The 13,389-nt window shown below is 49.1% G+C and overlaps 2 protein-coding genes across 12 annotated transcripts in view; one reads left to right on the forward strand and one right to left on the reverse strand.

The window, feature by feature from the left end:
* ZNHIT3 (zinc finger HIT-type containing 3) overlaps positions 1-2,649 on the forward strand; it is a 5,096-nt gene extending 2,447 nt beyond the window's left edge. Inside the window, exons 4-5 of the mRNA XM_039885870.1 lie at positions 902-985; positions 2,044-2,649. Of these exons, the coding sequence (XP_039741804.1) occupies positions 902-985; positions 2,044-2,225 (266 nt within the window). The 3' untranslated portion in view covers positions 2,226-2,649. The remainder of the gene's footprint in view (positions 1-901; positions 986-2,043) is intronic.
* MYO19 (myosin XIX) overlaps positions 2,450-13,389 on the reverse strand; it is a 28,963-nt gene continuing 18,023 nt past the window's right edge. For all 11 annotated transcript variants that reach the window (XM_039885854.1, XM_039885859.1, XM_039885857.1 and 8 more), the window contains 12 exons: positions 12,576-12,697; positions 12,268-12,381; positions 11,826-12,002; positions 11,319-11,465; positions 10,172-10,279; positions 9,169-9,239; positions 8,418-8,521; positions 6,570-6,733; positions 6,304-6,433; positions 4,921-5,006; positions 4,174-4,476; positions 2,450-3,234 (listed from right to left, as the gene is read on the reverse strand). In XM_039885854.1, coding sequence (XP_039741788.1) covers positions 3,106-3,234; positions 4,174-4,476; positions 4,921-5,006; positions 6,304-6,433; positions 6,570-6,733; positions 8,418-8,521; positions 9,169-9,239; positions 10,172-10,279; positions 11,319-11,465; positions 11,826-12,002; positions 12,268-12,381; positions 12,576-12,697 — 1,655 coding nt within the window. In that variant the 3' untranslated portion in view covers positions 2,450-3,105. The remainder of the gene's footprint in view (positions 3,235-4,173; positions 4,477-4,920; positions 5,007-6,303; positions 6,434-6,569; positions 6,734-8,417; positions 8,522-9,168; positions 9,240-10,171; positions 10,280-11,318; positions 11,466-11,825; positions 12,003-12,267; positions 12,382-12,575; positions 12,698-13,389) is intronic.

Consider the following 13,389-nt stretch of genomic DNA (forward strand, 5'->3'; position numbering starts at 1 on the left):
GAGCAGCAGCTTCCTTGGTCCTGAGCACCAGGAGTGGGAGCACATGTCACAGGTGACATTATAGAGCAGCCGGAAGGCATCGTTCAGGACAAGAAAAATAGGAGCAAGAGGCAGAGGGGAGAAAGGCTATAGATGAGGTTTGAGAGTGAGGGGTGGACGGACCCTGCTGGTGGGAGCCTTCTCTAGTCACAGCTTCAGGTCTCCCTCCATGGGCCTGGCCAGGGCCGTCAGTTCACCTGAGCTGGGCCCAGGCAGGAGGCTGCCTTTGTCCTGGGGCACCTTGCTGCTGCTGGGGGCTCTTCACTGCTCACAGTGGTAGTCGGCTGTCATCCCAGCCAGCCATCCAGCCTTTAATACCTCCTGGGTGTCATACACCATGCTAGGTTCTGAAAGCAGGCCTTCCTGGTGCCACCATAGTGGTCTTGAACGTTTACAGCAAGGTAATGACCCATTTTAGCCCTTTGAGAAACTTCTGTATGGGTTCAGACAATGCCACCAATTTCTTTCCACGTTGAAAGCATGGGATTCACATTAGTGGGTTTTTATAGAACACACCTAAGTTTATTGGCCCATCAGAAGGCTGGAGCCATGGTGACGGGACGTAGGGTGATAAGAATTGGAAAAATCAGTTTCTAAGCCCAGTGGCCACAGGGAAACACAAGTGTGTGAACACTAGGATGCATTTGTTAAAGTCACCCATTTTTCTCTTTCACTTTCCATCCCTAAAAGAGGAATGTCAGTATAGTCACAAATTTTAGAGAAAGTTATTTTTGTTTTGTCTGTACCTACTTGCATACCCCTGTGACTGTCACATGTATGCACATTATATCTATTGGAGTAGTTAAAATCTGCCACCTGGGCTTTCTTTAGCCATAAGTTGATTGTGTTATATATTCCTCAGATGATGATGATGACTCTATAGCTGATTTTCTCAATAGTGATGAGGAAGAAGACAGAGTTTCTTTGCAGAATTTAAAGAATTTAGGTAAGTCTGTGCCGTACTTATTTTGTCAACATTTGAGAAACATTTATTCTATTGTATAGAATGTGATTTTAAAGCAGTATTTTAATATAGCGTGCAGAGCCCTTCCTCCAGCCACATGGTTCTATGAACAACACAAGACTTCCACAGCGCTCAGCCTGGAATCATGCTGGCTTTGTGGGTTGGCAAAATTCTGCTCCTCCAAGATTTGGTTCAAGTTTCCTTTCTTCACTTAAACTTTTGACCTTTTGACTCTGTCAGAATTAGACATTTTTTCATTTTCCCATGGTGCCTTGTAATCTACCACTCACCAGATTTTATGGTAATTTGTCTCTCCCACATCCATCTGTAGGGGAGGAACCTGCATTCCCATGTTCTTAGTGTTCAGTTTACGGTCCAGCCATTAATGCAGACTGGATAGTCCTTGGATTTGTTTTTTTTTTTTAGAGGGATGTGGGTGTTAGTAAAGTCTAGCATTTTTGTAGGATTGCTCAGTCCTGATAACGGTTCTGTTACCTGTATAATTAATGGGCCAGGGTAGTTCCTAAAGGTGGCTGTTAACTTTCATTCCTATTTCAGAGTCAGCATGACAGATGGTACTTTGCACCCAGTCCCATAGACTGAGGTTGAAGCTGAGCTGGGGATAGGTGTGAACAATTCTGTTAACTGGAAAGCACCATACAGATGTGTGGTGCTTTCTAGTTAACAGAATTGACTGCTACTGATCGTGCTCTGTGCTGGATAAATGCTTGCTTAAGCATCAGAGTATTTGGTATAACTGTCCTCGCCGCCGAGAACCTTTACATCTATAAAGAAAACATGCCAATGAGCTAATGCTGTTGAAATGGCAGTTAAAATATTTACAAGGATACCAATAACAAGAATGTGTGATAGCATTTAATTTGGAAATCATTTGATAAGCATTGGGGTTTTTTGTGGGTTTAAAGGCTATGGGGATGTAGCATTCTTTATATTTATTACATTTGAAACATTTAGCTTTCTGCATCACCTCTTCCCACGTAAATGCATAGATTGGCTTTCTTTCCTCATTACTTTTTAAGGGGAATCTGCGGCATTAAGAAGCTTACTGCTCAACCCACATCTTAGACAGTTGATGGTCAGCCTCGATCAGGGGGACAATAAGGCCAACCTTATGAGAGCCTGCATGCAGGAGCCCTTGTTTGTGGAGTTTGCCGACTGCTGTTTAAGGATCGTGGAACCATCCCAGAATGAGGATTTTTAAGATGGATTATTGTGCTGCTTGCTCAAGCATGTTTGACTCTCAGAACCTGCCTGTTCCTTCTACCTGGAGACCAACTAGTGTGGAGCCCTAAGTAAGGGCAGTGATTTCCAGGATGCAGACCACTAATGTGGTAGGTCATGCAAGTCATCACCTCCATTGCTGTGGGCTCAGGTGTAAGGTAGATGCGGGGTACTCAAAGTGGCAAAACCTTTATGGAGAAAGAATTTGACATTCAAATGGTTTTTATTTTTGGTACAGTCAAGATATAAATATAATGTATTAAGTTTCACGCTCATGTGAATTAAAACTTGTGCATTGTTGCTAAATGAAATCAAGATACAGTGGTTCTGTCGTATGTTGCATTGTTCATCAACCTTGGTTCATAATCTAATTGCTTGAAATTAAATAGATCAACATTAAATAACTAAGGTTTTGGTCCCTTTTCAAGGAACTAGATGCAAAGTTTCCCCCAGCCAAAAATTTAAAGCTGATTTCAAGCTGACTGCCGGCTTTCTCTCTGGGGAATTGGGGTGGGAGTTGCCCCACTGTAGTGATGGACAACAACCTATTTGATTGGAGTTGTTAAAATGTGAACTTCTTTGTGGCCCTGATGTTTCTTAATCCTGGTTTGGTAACTACTAACCCTGACACCTGTCAGTGCTTGAGTTGGAGACTGGAGCCCAGGCCAACTGGTAGATTTGCTGCTGCAGCTCTGGCTTGCAGGCAGCCGTCGCTCTCACGCGTGCTTGGAGTCACTGTGGGAGTAGTTTGGCAGCTCTGCGTTGATTAAATGTCTTTGGCAAGGCAGCTGGCAGAAAAAGGCCTTGTTGAAACAAAGGCAGCACGGATCGTCCAGCCAAGGTAAGGGAAGAAGGTGAGATCATACGTGGCCCAGCCTGTGTCTTTCCAGCAGAATCTGATTAAAGCCAGTAACACTGTAGGACGAAGGTTCAGGGCAGATGTCAGCATAGCGCAGGGGAGACTTTCTGCAGTGAAACTTTATCGAGCCCTAGGGGTAGAGAGAGAGAGATGCAGCTTAACCCTGGCTCCCAGAAGAGCCAGGGCCTAAAGATACCTCACAGGGTAAATGCTAGGAATGCAGGGAGGTGTGGGCAACTACTGGCATGAGAGTCATGGCAGTAGCAGGACTGAATTAATGTATTTTTATCATTCTAAAACAGTGGCAAAGCCCAAAGCGGTATTAAAATATAAAAGTTCACATCTACTCAGTGTGAGACAGATGAGGAAACACTAGGAGGGAGCTTTCCCCTGCTAGGAGTATTGCTTGTCACAGTCCTACGACTTCTTAAAGCTGGGAGATCAAAGAATTACATTTCTCTTTATACTCTGGCTAGCCTGTATGTCGTCGTGGGAGATTTTACCCAGATTGTGGCCTGTAGTAATCGGTATGGAAATTCAATGTTTCTTTCCTTCTGCCTTGTCAGTGTCACTTGATCCTTGAGTATTAGGCTATTTTATATGCTGGCTCTTTTTCTCTGGCTGCTCATAAATATTAAAAACAGCACTTGGGCCATAGACTCACCTGCTTATCATATCCTCAACTAGAAAAGGAGATAAACCACATAACAATTTTAGGAAAACATAGGGGGTCATATCCAACGCCATTGGAGGGAATAAGCTGTCATCACAACTTAGATTTTTTGAAAGTGGGACTGAAAAGGAGATGCTAGAACATTTAGAGGCAATTATTAAAAAGAGGGGTGAAAGTGCTCTGGAAAATTCCTAGTTGTAATGGTGGAAGCAGTCCAAACCTGCAGCCAGAAAGCTCAGGCTTCTGGTTCCCCAGTGGGGTTAGGATGGCTCTTGTCCCAGCTTCAGTCCTCCTACTGTGGGCTCCTGGGCTTTGCCTCCCGCCTTTGACAGTGGGGTGTGAGGGACCCAGAGCTGCTGTGGGCAGGATTGCCATCCATCGCATCACATGGTTTACCTGAGGCAGTGCTCGGATGGACGCGACACCAGCTTGTTCTTGTATTGTCTGGATTGTGTAGCTACTGGGGCTGCTGGTGGGGAGCTGCAGGCAGGCCCAGACCACCAGTTTTCTCTGAAAGCCACGTACACCCATAGCTGCATTGGCCAGGACCAGTCCCAGGGGCCAGAGGCGGATTATTGCCCCCAGTAGCCGTGTCTGTGCCTGTGGCAGCGGGAAAGAGCTTAGGGAACAGGGAGCTTGAAACAAGTGTTTTTCTTCCACATCATCCAGTTCTTTAGAAGCAAGGAAGGCCATTCTGATCTTAAAAAGAAAACACAAATTTATAGCTTTTGATTAGCTCTTTCAATGGAAACCCAAACTAATAAGTCAGCTTAATAAGGTGAACTGAAGGGCACCTTGCTGGGAACAGCTGGATGCCTTCAACTAGGTTGGCTCTGTGAGGCTGAACATACCCAAGGCAACTATGCTTAGGCCTTCCATATGTGCTACTTAAAAACAGCCTTCTTGAGGTCTAATTGATATATTATAAAATTCACTAACAAAATCCCATGGTTTTTGGTATATTCCAGAGTTGCTTATGCTATTCTACCATGTTACAACCACTCTGCAGTGTAACCGGTGTCATGCCCATTTCATACATGGGGAACACGAGGCCACCCATTTTGCAGTGGCAGGGCCAGCATTCCAATCCAGGTCCATCTGGTACCAAAACATGCACTGCCAACCCTTAAGTCAGATACTCACTCTCCACTTCTGCCATGCACGCTTGATGACTGTGGCAGCTGTGTGCAGCCTCTGGATGTGTCTCCGAGTTAACCAGGAACGAATGGCTAAGAGGTTTGCCCAGAAACAGTAAAATGTTCATTAGAACTATTGGTAACTTGGCTCTGCAGCAACACCAGAGCTGCTGTAAAAGTTTGAAATAGGTACTTTTTCAATGAATAGTTACCTTGTGCCACTACGTAAGGTAAGGTATTTAAGTCAATATATAAAACAAAATTGGCTCTGAAAAACACCCCTCAGACTGCCCAAAGACTTGGAGGTACCTAGACATTGAAAGGACAGCTGGGAACAGAGGTACCTCCTACCTCAGGCTCAGTCTGGGACAACACCCAGGGAACAAGAGGGGTCTGAATTGTCTGCATCTTTTAAAATTTTTAATTTTTTGGAAACCTTAATTTGCTTGCTTTATATGAATCCATGACTGACACCATACACCCACGTGCTGGTAAAGGTAATAACTCCTGGATGATACACTGTTCATGTAGCAATTTGAAATTTCAGCATTTTCTGATTCTTTTTGGTACAATCATATTGAGAAATAGGGCTATCCCATTAAATATGAATACATCTGGATTCCAGAAAACCAAAAAGTGTAGACATATAAAAGTCACCTGTTATCTCACCAACCCAGATAGTTCTACAGTATTTCCTTACACAATTTTTTCATGCTTATACACAACAGAAACTCACTTTATGAAAGCGGCATCACCCTTGATGATATAGTTTGGCATCCAGGTTTGAACATCATGGTTTTCCATTAAATTTAGAATACTCTTAAAAAGACTTTGTAGCTACGTCATAAAATTATCCATGATGTACCATGACTCCACCACTGTAAGATATTTGGGCAGTTTCTGGTTTTTATTTTTAAAAATGAGGCTGCTGTGAACATGGTTCCTACATCTCTTCCTTTGATGAATCAAATCTTGTCTGTTTTTACCTTAAAACTCATTACAAGCCCTGAAGCCCACCAGGTAATGATTTGAGTTGTCATAAAGGGAAAGAAAGATGGTATAAACAGCTGTCCAGGTCTGAGAGGAGAGTTAAGGGCAACTTTTTAATCTCTACTACCAATAGAGCACCCTTATTTGTGACCTGGTTTCCACTGAATTGGAGAGAATTCTTGAGTAAGGTAGACAGGAGTGTTGAATCCCAGCATACCATAGGGATGTGCGACCAACGTCTTGAGGCTGGGACACTTGTCACCTTTGGTATATGGGGACTCAAGGAGCAGGGTTTCAAAGGAAACATCTTGGGGTGTGTATGTAATCGCTGATAGCGGCTGCACCTAGGCCTACCTGCTGGCCTGGAACAAGGGCCGTGTGCCCAAGGCCCCACTCCTACCTGCCTGGATGAGCACGGCGGCCTGCCTCTGCCTCTCCTGCTTTCGGTGCCGATATCGCCTCCAGCCACCCTGGATGCAGCGGGCACACTGCTCCAGCACCTGGGCACGCCCACGTTCCAGAAGCTCCAGCTGAGAGAAGGGGCAAACACTGAGGTCCTCACCTTAGCCTCTCCTCCCCCTGCCCTGAGGAGGGCCCAGACCCTGTCCTGCTGAGAGCACACAACTGGCTTCTGTGATCTCCGCTCCTCATCCCAAACCAGATTACCGTGGAGTCAGTCATGAACACCTTGGTCTTGCCGCAGTGCACGGAAGCTGGCATGGCCTCAGCTGGGTCACCAGGTGTGGCTGCCTGAGTTAGAGCTGGCAGAGTGTGGAGGATGTCCTGGAGTAGAGGTTGCAGCATAGCCTCCTTGGCATGTGGAGACCATCCTAGGGGATGGGAGACAGAGGTCCTATCAGTGCTTTGTAATCCACACTTCTGTGGCCTTAAACTGGTTCTGGACTCCCCAATTCCACAGGCATCTTTCCTATTCTTGCCCCTTACCATTTCTGGGGGAGACCAGAGGCAGCCCCTCTATTGTCCCTCAGGTCTCTGGCTGTTCTGAGGAGTCTGGGAATCCCACTGTGGCTGTGCCCTGGACTGGCCTCCAGCCTCTATTCCTGTGGATCCCTTTTGGCAGGGTGGCAAAGGGCACTTGGTGCCTGGACTCCAAGCCAGAATCCCAGGCTGCTCAGCCAGCATTTGTTTCCAAGGCCCCACATGGTGAGAGCCAAACAGGGCAGCCAGGCCAGCCCCTCCACCCGACCCCTTAGTCGCCACCACAGATGGGAAAAGGGAGAACAACTGCCAGGCCCGTGGTGGCCCAGCAGTCCCCCTGCAGGTCCTGCATCTCACAGGGCTGATTCCTGTAGAGGGAGGATTTACCTGAGGATTCTGACCACCTTTAGCTGCCCAGTGCCTCTCTGGAGACAGGCTGCCAAAGAAGATGCCGCAGACGAGAAATGGCAGCAAAATCAACCAGGGGTCAGGGGACTTGGCAAGAGAAACAGAGCAGTAGAGCAGATCATGGAGAGCAGAGGAGAAAGAGAGGTAGGGAGAAAAGATGAAAGTGACAAAACTGTCCAAGAGAGGAGAAAAACAAAGCAGGATTGTCCCAGCTGGGTCTAGTGGGCCCCAAGGTACAGATATGCAAGTGGGGAAGCAGCTGCCACTGGGTTGGGGTCCTACTGGGTGGGTGCCTTGCACCCCATCTTTGTTCTCTTTTCCCTCCACCAGTGCCAGGGGCTTACCACTCACTCCCACAGCCTTGGTGACAGCCACATTTCCACAACCTCCAAATCAAGGCTGCAGGCCAGATCTTTCCCTTGAGATGAAAGCTTGCCCAGTGCCCTGTCAGGGCTCAGCAGCTTCCCAGACCTCTCTTCCCACTAGCGGGCAGGCATGGTTAATTATTTTCATAATTTTAATTAATTTTCTCCTTTCCTCTTTCTCTATATCTAATCAGATGCTTGGCCAATCTAACTTCTTCCCAACATTTCCTGGCTCTGCCCACATCTCTAGCTTCTTTCTACTCTGGCCAGTTTAACAGCCATGGCCTGCTACAGTGGTCTCCAGAAAGCATCAGGTTGACATCACTCCTTTCTTCCCTAGAAGTGCCTCCCACCTACCCAGAGAATAAAGTCTTGCTCCCCACCTGTCACCCGAGCCTCACCTCCCACCGTTATCTGCCCTTAGGAGCTAAAAACAGTGAATGTCCTATTGTTCCTCACACCTCAGCACTATCTCCTTTGTGCAGGCCTCTGTTCAGATTACTTCTGTCATGTGGAATGCCCTTCGCCTGGCTAATCCCATCTGTCCTCAGACACCACTCCTCCAGGAAGCCTTCCCCCATTTCTATCTCTCCAGCACCAGTCACAGCGTGCTGTTCCTAGTTTTGCCTTTCCCCACTGTTTAATTATCTTTTTTTGAGTCTGTTTCCCTATTGAAGCAAGAACCACAAAGGCAAATCTGTTTTATTCACCTCTGAACCCACGCCTCCTAGCCCTGAGATGGCCCAAGGTAGGTGCTCAGTAGACTGGTTGAACAAACGACTAACCAATGGACTCCACACACCTGAGTGCCCTTCATCAGGAAATGGACTGTAGGGGCCAGGGGATGTATGAGGATGGAGCCTTCTCAGTAATCCATATCGTTCCACGAAGTTCTGATGAGAGACGCTGGAAGACAAAGTAGGTGGAAGAAGAAAATGGAAGTGACTTTATCTGTGAGCCAGGCACAGCATTTGGGGTGCCACAGTTACTATATTTAATCTGGTCAACAACCCAGTGAGGTATCGCACTGACTGTGCCCACGGAATGGATGAGGTGGTCATTTTGGAGAGATTACTAGGATCACTCAGCCAGAAGCCTGCAGAGACTTTTTTAAACTGGGTCTGCACTTCTTGTGGCCTTGGTCTACCAAAACAAAGTGTTTTGGCCTTTTTACAGCCTACCTCCTTCCAAAGGGCTGTGCAGGCCTCTCCCTGGACAACTGGATCATTCCTACCTCACACTCACGTTCAGCCATGTCTCCCACCCATCCTCTCTGACTCCACAGCCTCCTTCATTTCCTCCTGATTTCTTTGCTCCCCTTCACAGCAATGCTTCTCTAAACAGCTGGTGATGTGATATCCTCCAAGTCTTCCTCCTCCAAGTCTGGCTTCTGTTCCCAGTACTACACCAACTGTCACAGCCATCAGCAAACACCATGACACCCTGTGTCAGTGCTCTGAACGGCCTCTGGGCAGCAGGTGCCCAGCTGACCCCTCTCTCTTGTAGAGCACCCTGGCATTGGCCATGCCCCTTGCAGTGATTGGCCCACTCACCGGATGGGGAAGCCTGCGGCACTGATGTGGATGGTCTCCACGAGGCCACAGGCCTCCAGCTGGCTCAGGACCTGCAAGGGTGGGGAGACAGGGTGGGCACCTGCACTACAGGGCTAGCAGGCTAGAAATGCCACTCCTGTGGCCCTGCCAGTGTGCACCTGCAGGCTCTCCTGAGGCTTAGATGATGGAGATATAATCTTTGGGGCAGTGAGAAATCAAGGGACCTCAAAAAATATCTCCCTGCTAAAAAGGGTCTCTGTGGCCCCAGGTCCCTCTACTGATGCATGATTTCTGATACAGCTGAGGCAGGTACTGGTCCTGGCTCTGTCTCATCACTCCCAGAAGGTAGAAGCTCTCTGCCTCATAATGCAGCTCAACCCAATTTCTATTTTTTATTTTATTTTTTGCAGGCAATCAAGTGAGTCATGGCTGAGAGGCAGGGGAAGTTATATTGTGAAGATTCTTCTAGGACCTGAACCAAGTCTTTACCACAGAATGCTCCTGGCTGTAAACCCTACCAGTTGACTGTGGGACATTCCCCAGCATTGTCCAGTACTCACACATCATCTACATGCCTTGGAGCCCAGTACCCTGAGCAATGGGCAACTGCTGGTCACAGAGTGCTTTTGGGTAAATTCAAAACAAAACAAAACTATACCTCTAGTCAGAAACAGCCACATTGTGCATGAAACAAACTTTCAGTTAATCACAAAAGACACCCATTCCTCTGGGCAGCTTCAGTCTCTCATCAGGGCACATGGCTTGGTGAGCAGACAGCAAGATGCACTAGAGCCTCTACTTGCCTACTTGGCTGGGTCACTGTGCAGTGCACGGACCTCAAAGCCACACGACTGTCCTGCCAAAGCTGGGGAGACAAAACCTCCCTAACATCAGGCCCAGCCTTAGAGACTCCCTCTGGTCACTCTATTTGGAGTAGCTGTCCTGCTTCACCCCTCCAGGGCCTTGGCCAGATGCAAAGCAGCTTTGGCCCAGTGTGAATTACCTCCTCCAGGAGGAAGGTCTGTGCCTGACCCTGACTATTGGGCTTGATGCAGCGAATGTAGTGGGGCGTGGTGCCGTGCAGGACCTGCAGAAGCTGCTCCAGGGAGGCCTGCAGAGGGGAGAGAGCGTGGAGTCAGGCAGGGATTGGAGCTGGGCCCTCGTTAGGAACTGCATCAAACACCTCCAGCAGCTCTCCCAGCCTTGAGACCAGGATCCTCATGTGCCCTGGGATGACTACTAGAGGCTCTTGCTGAGTGTGCCCAAAGTCAGCTCTTCTCTTGACCTACCACTGCTCCTTACCTCTGGCTCCAGGGACTGTTCTTGACCTGTGACCCTCCATCTGATAGGTCTCCCTACATCTGGTCTCAGCCTCTCCCCAACCCCCACCTACCCTCCTCACCAGAGCAATCTTCCTAGAAGAGAACAATCTCAGGATCCTGTGCCATTTATTCAGGCAGTGGCTGTTATTAAGACTGTCCTGTGTGTAGGATACTGTAACTGGGGCTATGACATGGGCAGTCTGCTGCTATCTCAGAGCTGGGGGTCTAACAAGCTACACATACATTGGGTGGGCACCCTCCATGGTGTGTCTGAGGCTGGGCAGGGACATGTTAATCAAACCTGGGATCTTCTAGGTGCCTCCTCGAGGAGGTGATAATAACACAGAGGTTTGAAGAATGAGAAGGAATAAACAAAAGAGGTGTTGGAGGGTAGGAGTAAGAGTGGAGTTGAAGGGGCCATGGTGAGGGGCAGAATGTGCAAGGGCTGAGATATAGTAGTAAGCACAAGATACTAGAGAAGGTGACAAATCTGCTCTACATGAGGGCAGAGTTTGAGTAGAAAGCTGGAGAACTGGGAATGGAGATTCATATAACCATTGCTCTTCCACAATCCCCCTATCGGCAGTGGGTGAGAAACCCCACTGTGCCATCTACAGGCCCCTAGGCTCCCCGTCATGTCAATTATACTGATAGTCTATTTGTCTGTTTCCTGTCTCTTCTACACGGGACTATTAGCTCCATGTGGACCTGGATCACGTATACCTGACTCATCAGTGCTCCCCCAGGAAACAGCATCAGGTGGTTGGTAAACATGATGTTGATGAGTGAACCAAGTACTTCACGTCAGGTCAACACCACCAGACCCACCTTGAACTTGGACACCACAGTTAATACAGGGGTCCTGCTCTGGCTAGAGGGCTCTTCTTGGGACTTCTCTTCAGTAGGAAACAGCACCTTGAGCAGGGGGTCCTGGGATTGCTGCAGGAGCCTGGTCAGCTCAGGGGGTATGGGGTCCTATTGGGAAAGGACAAGGGTGGCAGGTAAAGGCAGGTGGTGTCAAACAGGGCTGTCCATGGGCTTGCCACCCTGCTCACCCAGGCCCCAGAGGGGCTTCCAGGAGAGGGCAGGGCACAAGTCCAAGAGGTAAGCTGGTCCACTGGATGCCTAGAAACCAGGAGACCCAGTGTGACATGGGTTATTTCTGGGCAGGTCATGCCTGTTTAGAAGAGACCTTAGGCAAATGGGCCCAAGAGGTGACCTTGGATTCTGGGAGGATGTTCGGAAGAGAGGATGCACAATAGGAAGCTACCAGGTATGGCAGCAGCAACTCAGTGTCGTTTCACGCAGGCCCCCAGGGCTGTGGCCCAGCCTCACCTTGTTCTTCTCTACCAGGCCTGCGGTGTAGTACCGCACAGGCCCCGCATAATGCACCACAATGAAGCTGGGCTCCCGGCTGAGCTTGTTGTGGCCCAGGCAGGGGCTGCCTGCCAGGGCACTCTCAATGCGTGTCTGGAGCTGGGCTGCACTGCTTGGCCGGTTAAGGCGGCATTCCTGTGTGGGACAGGATGGGCAATCAGTCACAAAAGTGAGAGGGGCTCAACACAACCCTGAGAGTCCCCACCCCATGGCCCCTGTGGCAGCAAAGTTGTTACACAGGCATCACAGTGACCCTGAGAGGGAAGGAGTATAGGGATCAGCAAATCCATTTGGAAGATGGGGTGACAGAGGCACAGAGAGGGCACAGGATAGTCTTCAAGACCCCAGGAAAGCCTGAAGCCCAACTCTGGTGCTCAGCACACTAGCTGACCCTCCTTACCTCATTTATCAGGGAGCAGATGCTGATGGGGCTCCCCTCGATGAGATCCAGACAGGTCTGGTTGTCTTGGTAGTTGACAAATGACCACTCCAGGCCCTCAACTGTGTATTCCTCCTGCGGGAAGGGGTGGGAGGAAAAGGCAGCTATAGTCTGAGGCTTAGAAGGGACATCCCACGGCCGGCCTTGGCACCACGGCATATTCCAGAATGACATCAAAGGAGCAACTAAAAGCTCCTGGTCAGGTCCTGGGGGTCCAGGAAGATACAGAGGATGCAGGAGAAGGACTGCCCCACCCTGCTGCGCCTCACCTGCTGAGCCCTTAGGTAGTGAGCCACGAAGTGCTGTTGTAACTTCTCATTGGCATAGTTGATGCACAACTGTTCCAGGCTGTTGTCAGGAAATGACTCAAATCCATACACATCTAGCAAGCCTAGGAAGACGGGGGAAAACCTATGAGGCTACAGCAGGGAGCAGGGGGGGTACGGGGCGGGGACCACAGGAGCCCTGGGTGGCCCAAGGTGAAGCCTCATCCTTGGCAGCCTGGGGATGAGGCTGAGTGAGCATGACACCCTACCCCAGGGTTCCCATCTCTCCCTCACACCCTCTCAGAACTCAGAGCAGGAAAAAAGGCCAAATGAGGTATGAGGGGCAGCCCAGGGCACGGGGTCCACTTTGGAATCTGAATCCTCTGGCCTCCACAGGCCCCTCCTATGAGGGAACCAGGTCCCAGGGAACGTTTCCTGTGTCCAATCCAATTTCAAGGGCCTGGGTCTCAGCAGCCCAGCTGTTGTCTAGAATTCCACCATTCTGTGAATAAAATTTACTGGTGCCTTTGAACTTTACTTCCTCCCCTACCTGACTATCCCACCCAGGTTCCAACAATGTTACTGTGTCCCCCAAGTCCCTTCCAATCTAGCTCTTTCACTTATCCCCACTATTCTCCTGAGACCGGAGCTGGGTCTCTGGGATAGAAGAGGCGCTATCTGAGGATGGGTCAGATGTGGGCACTGGAGAGCAGAGATGTCTTCGCCCAAACACTGGAGAGTGGATGAGAAGATGGGGGTGCAGAGAAGGGAAAGGAGTTGTCTGCAGTCACATAGTGGACCCGGGGCTCCCCTGTTC

The sequence above is a fragment of the Pteropus medius genome, unplaced genomic scaffold (assembly GCF_902729225.1).
Source record: "Pteropus medius unplaced genomic scaffold, Ma_sr-lr_union100, whole genome shotgun sequence".
In the NCBI taxonomy this organism is placed as follows: domain Eukaryota; kingdom Metazoa; phylum Chordata; class Mammalia; order Chiroptera; family Pteropodidae; genus Pteropus; species Pteropus medius.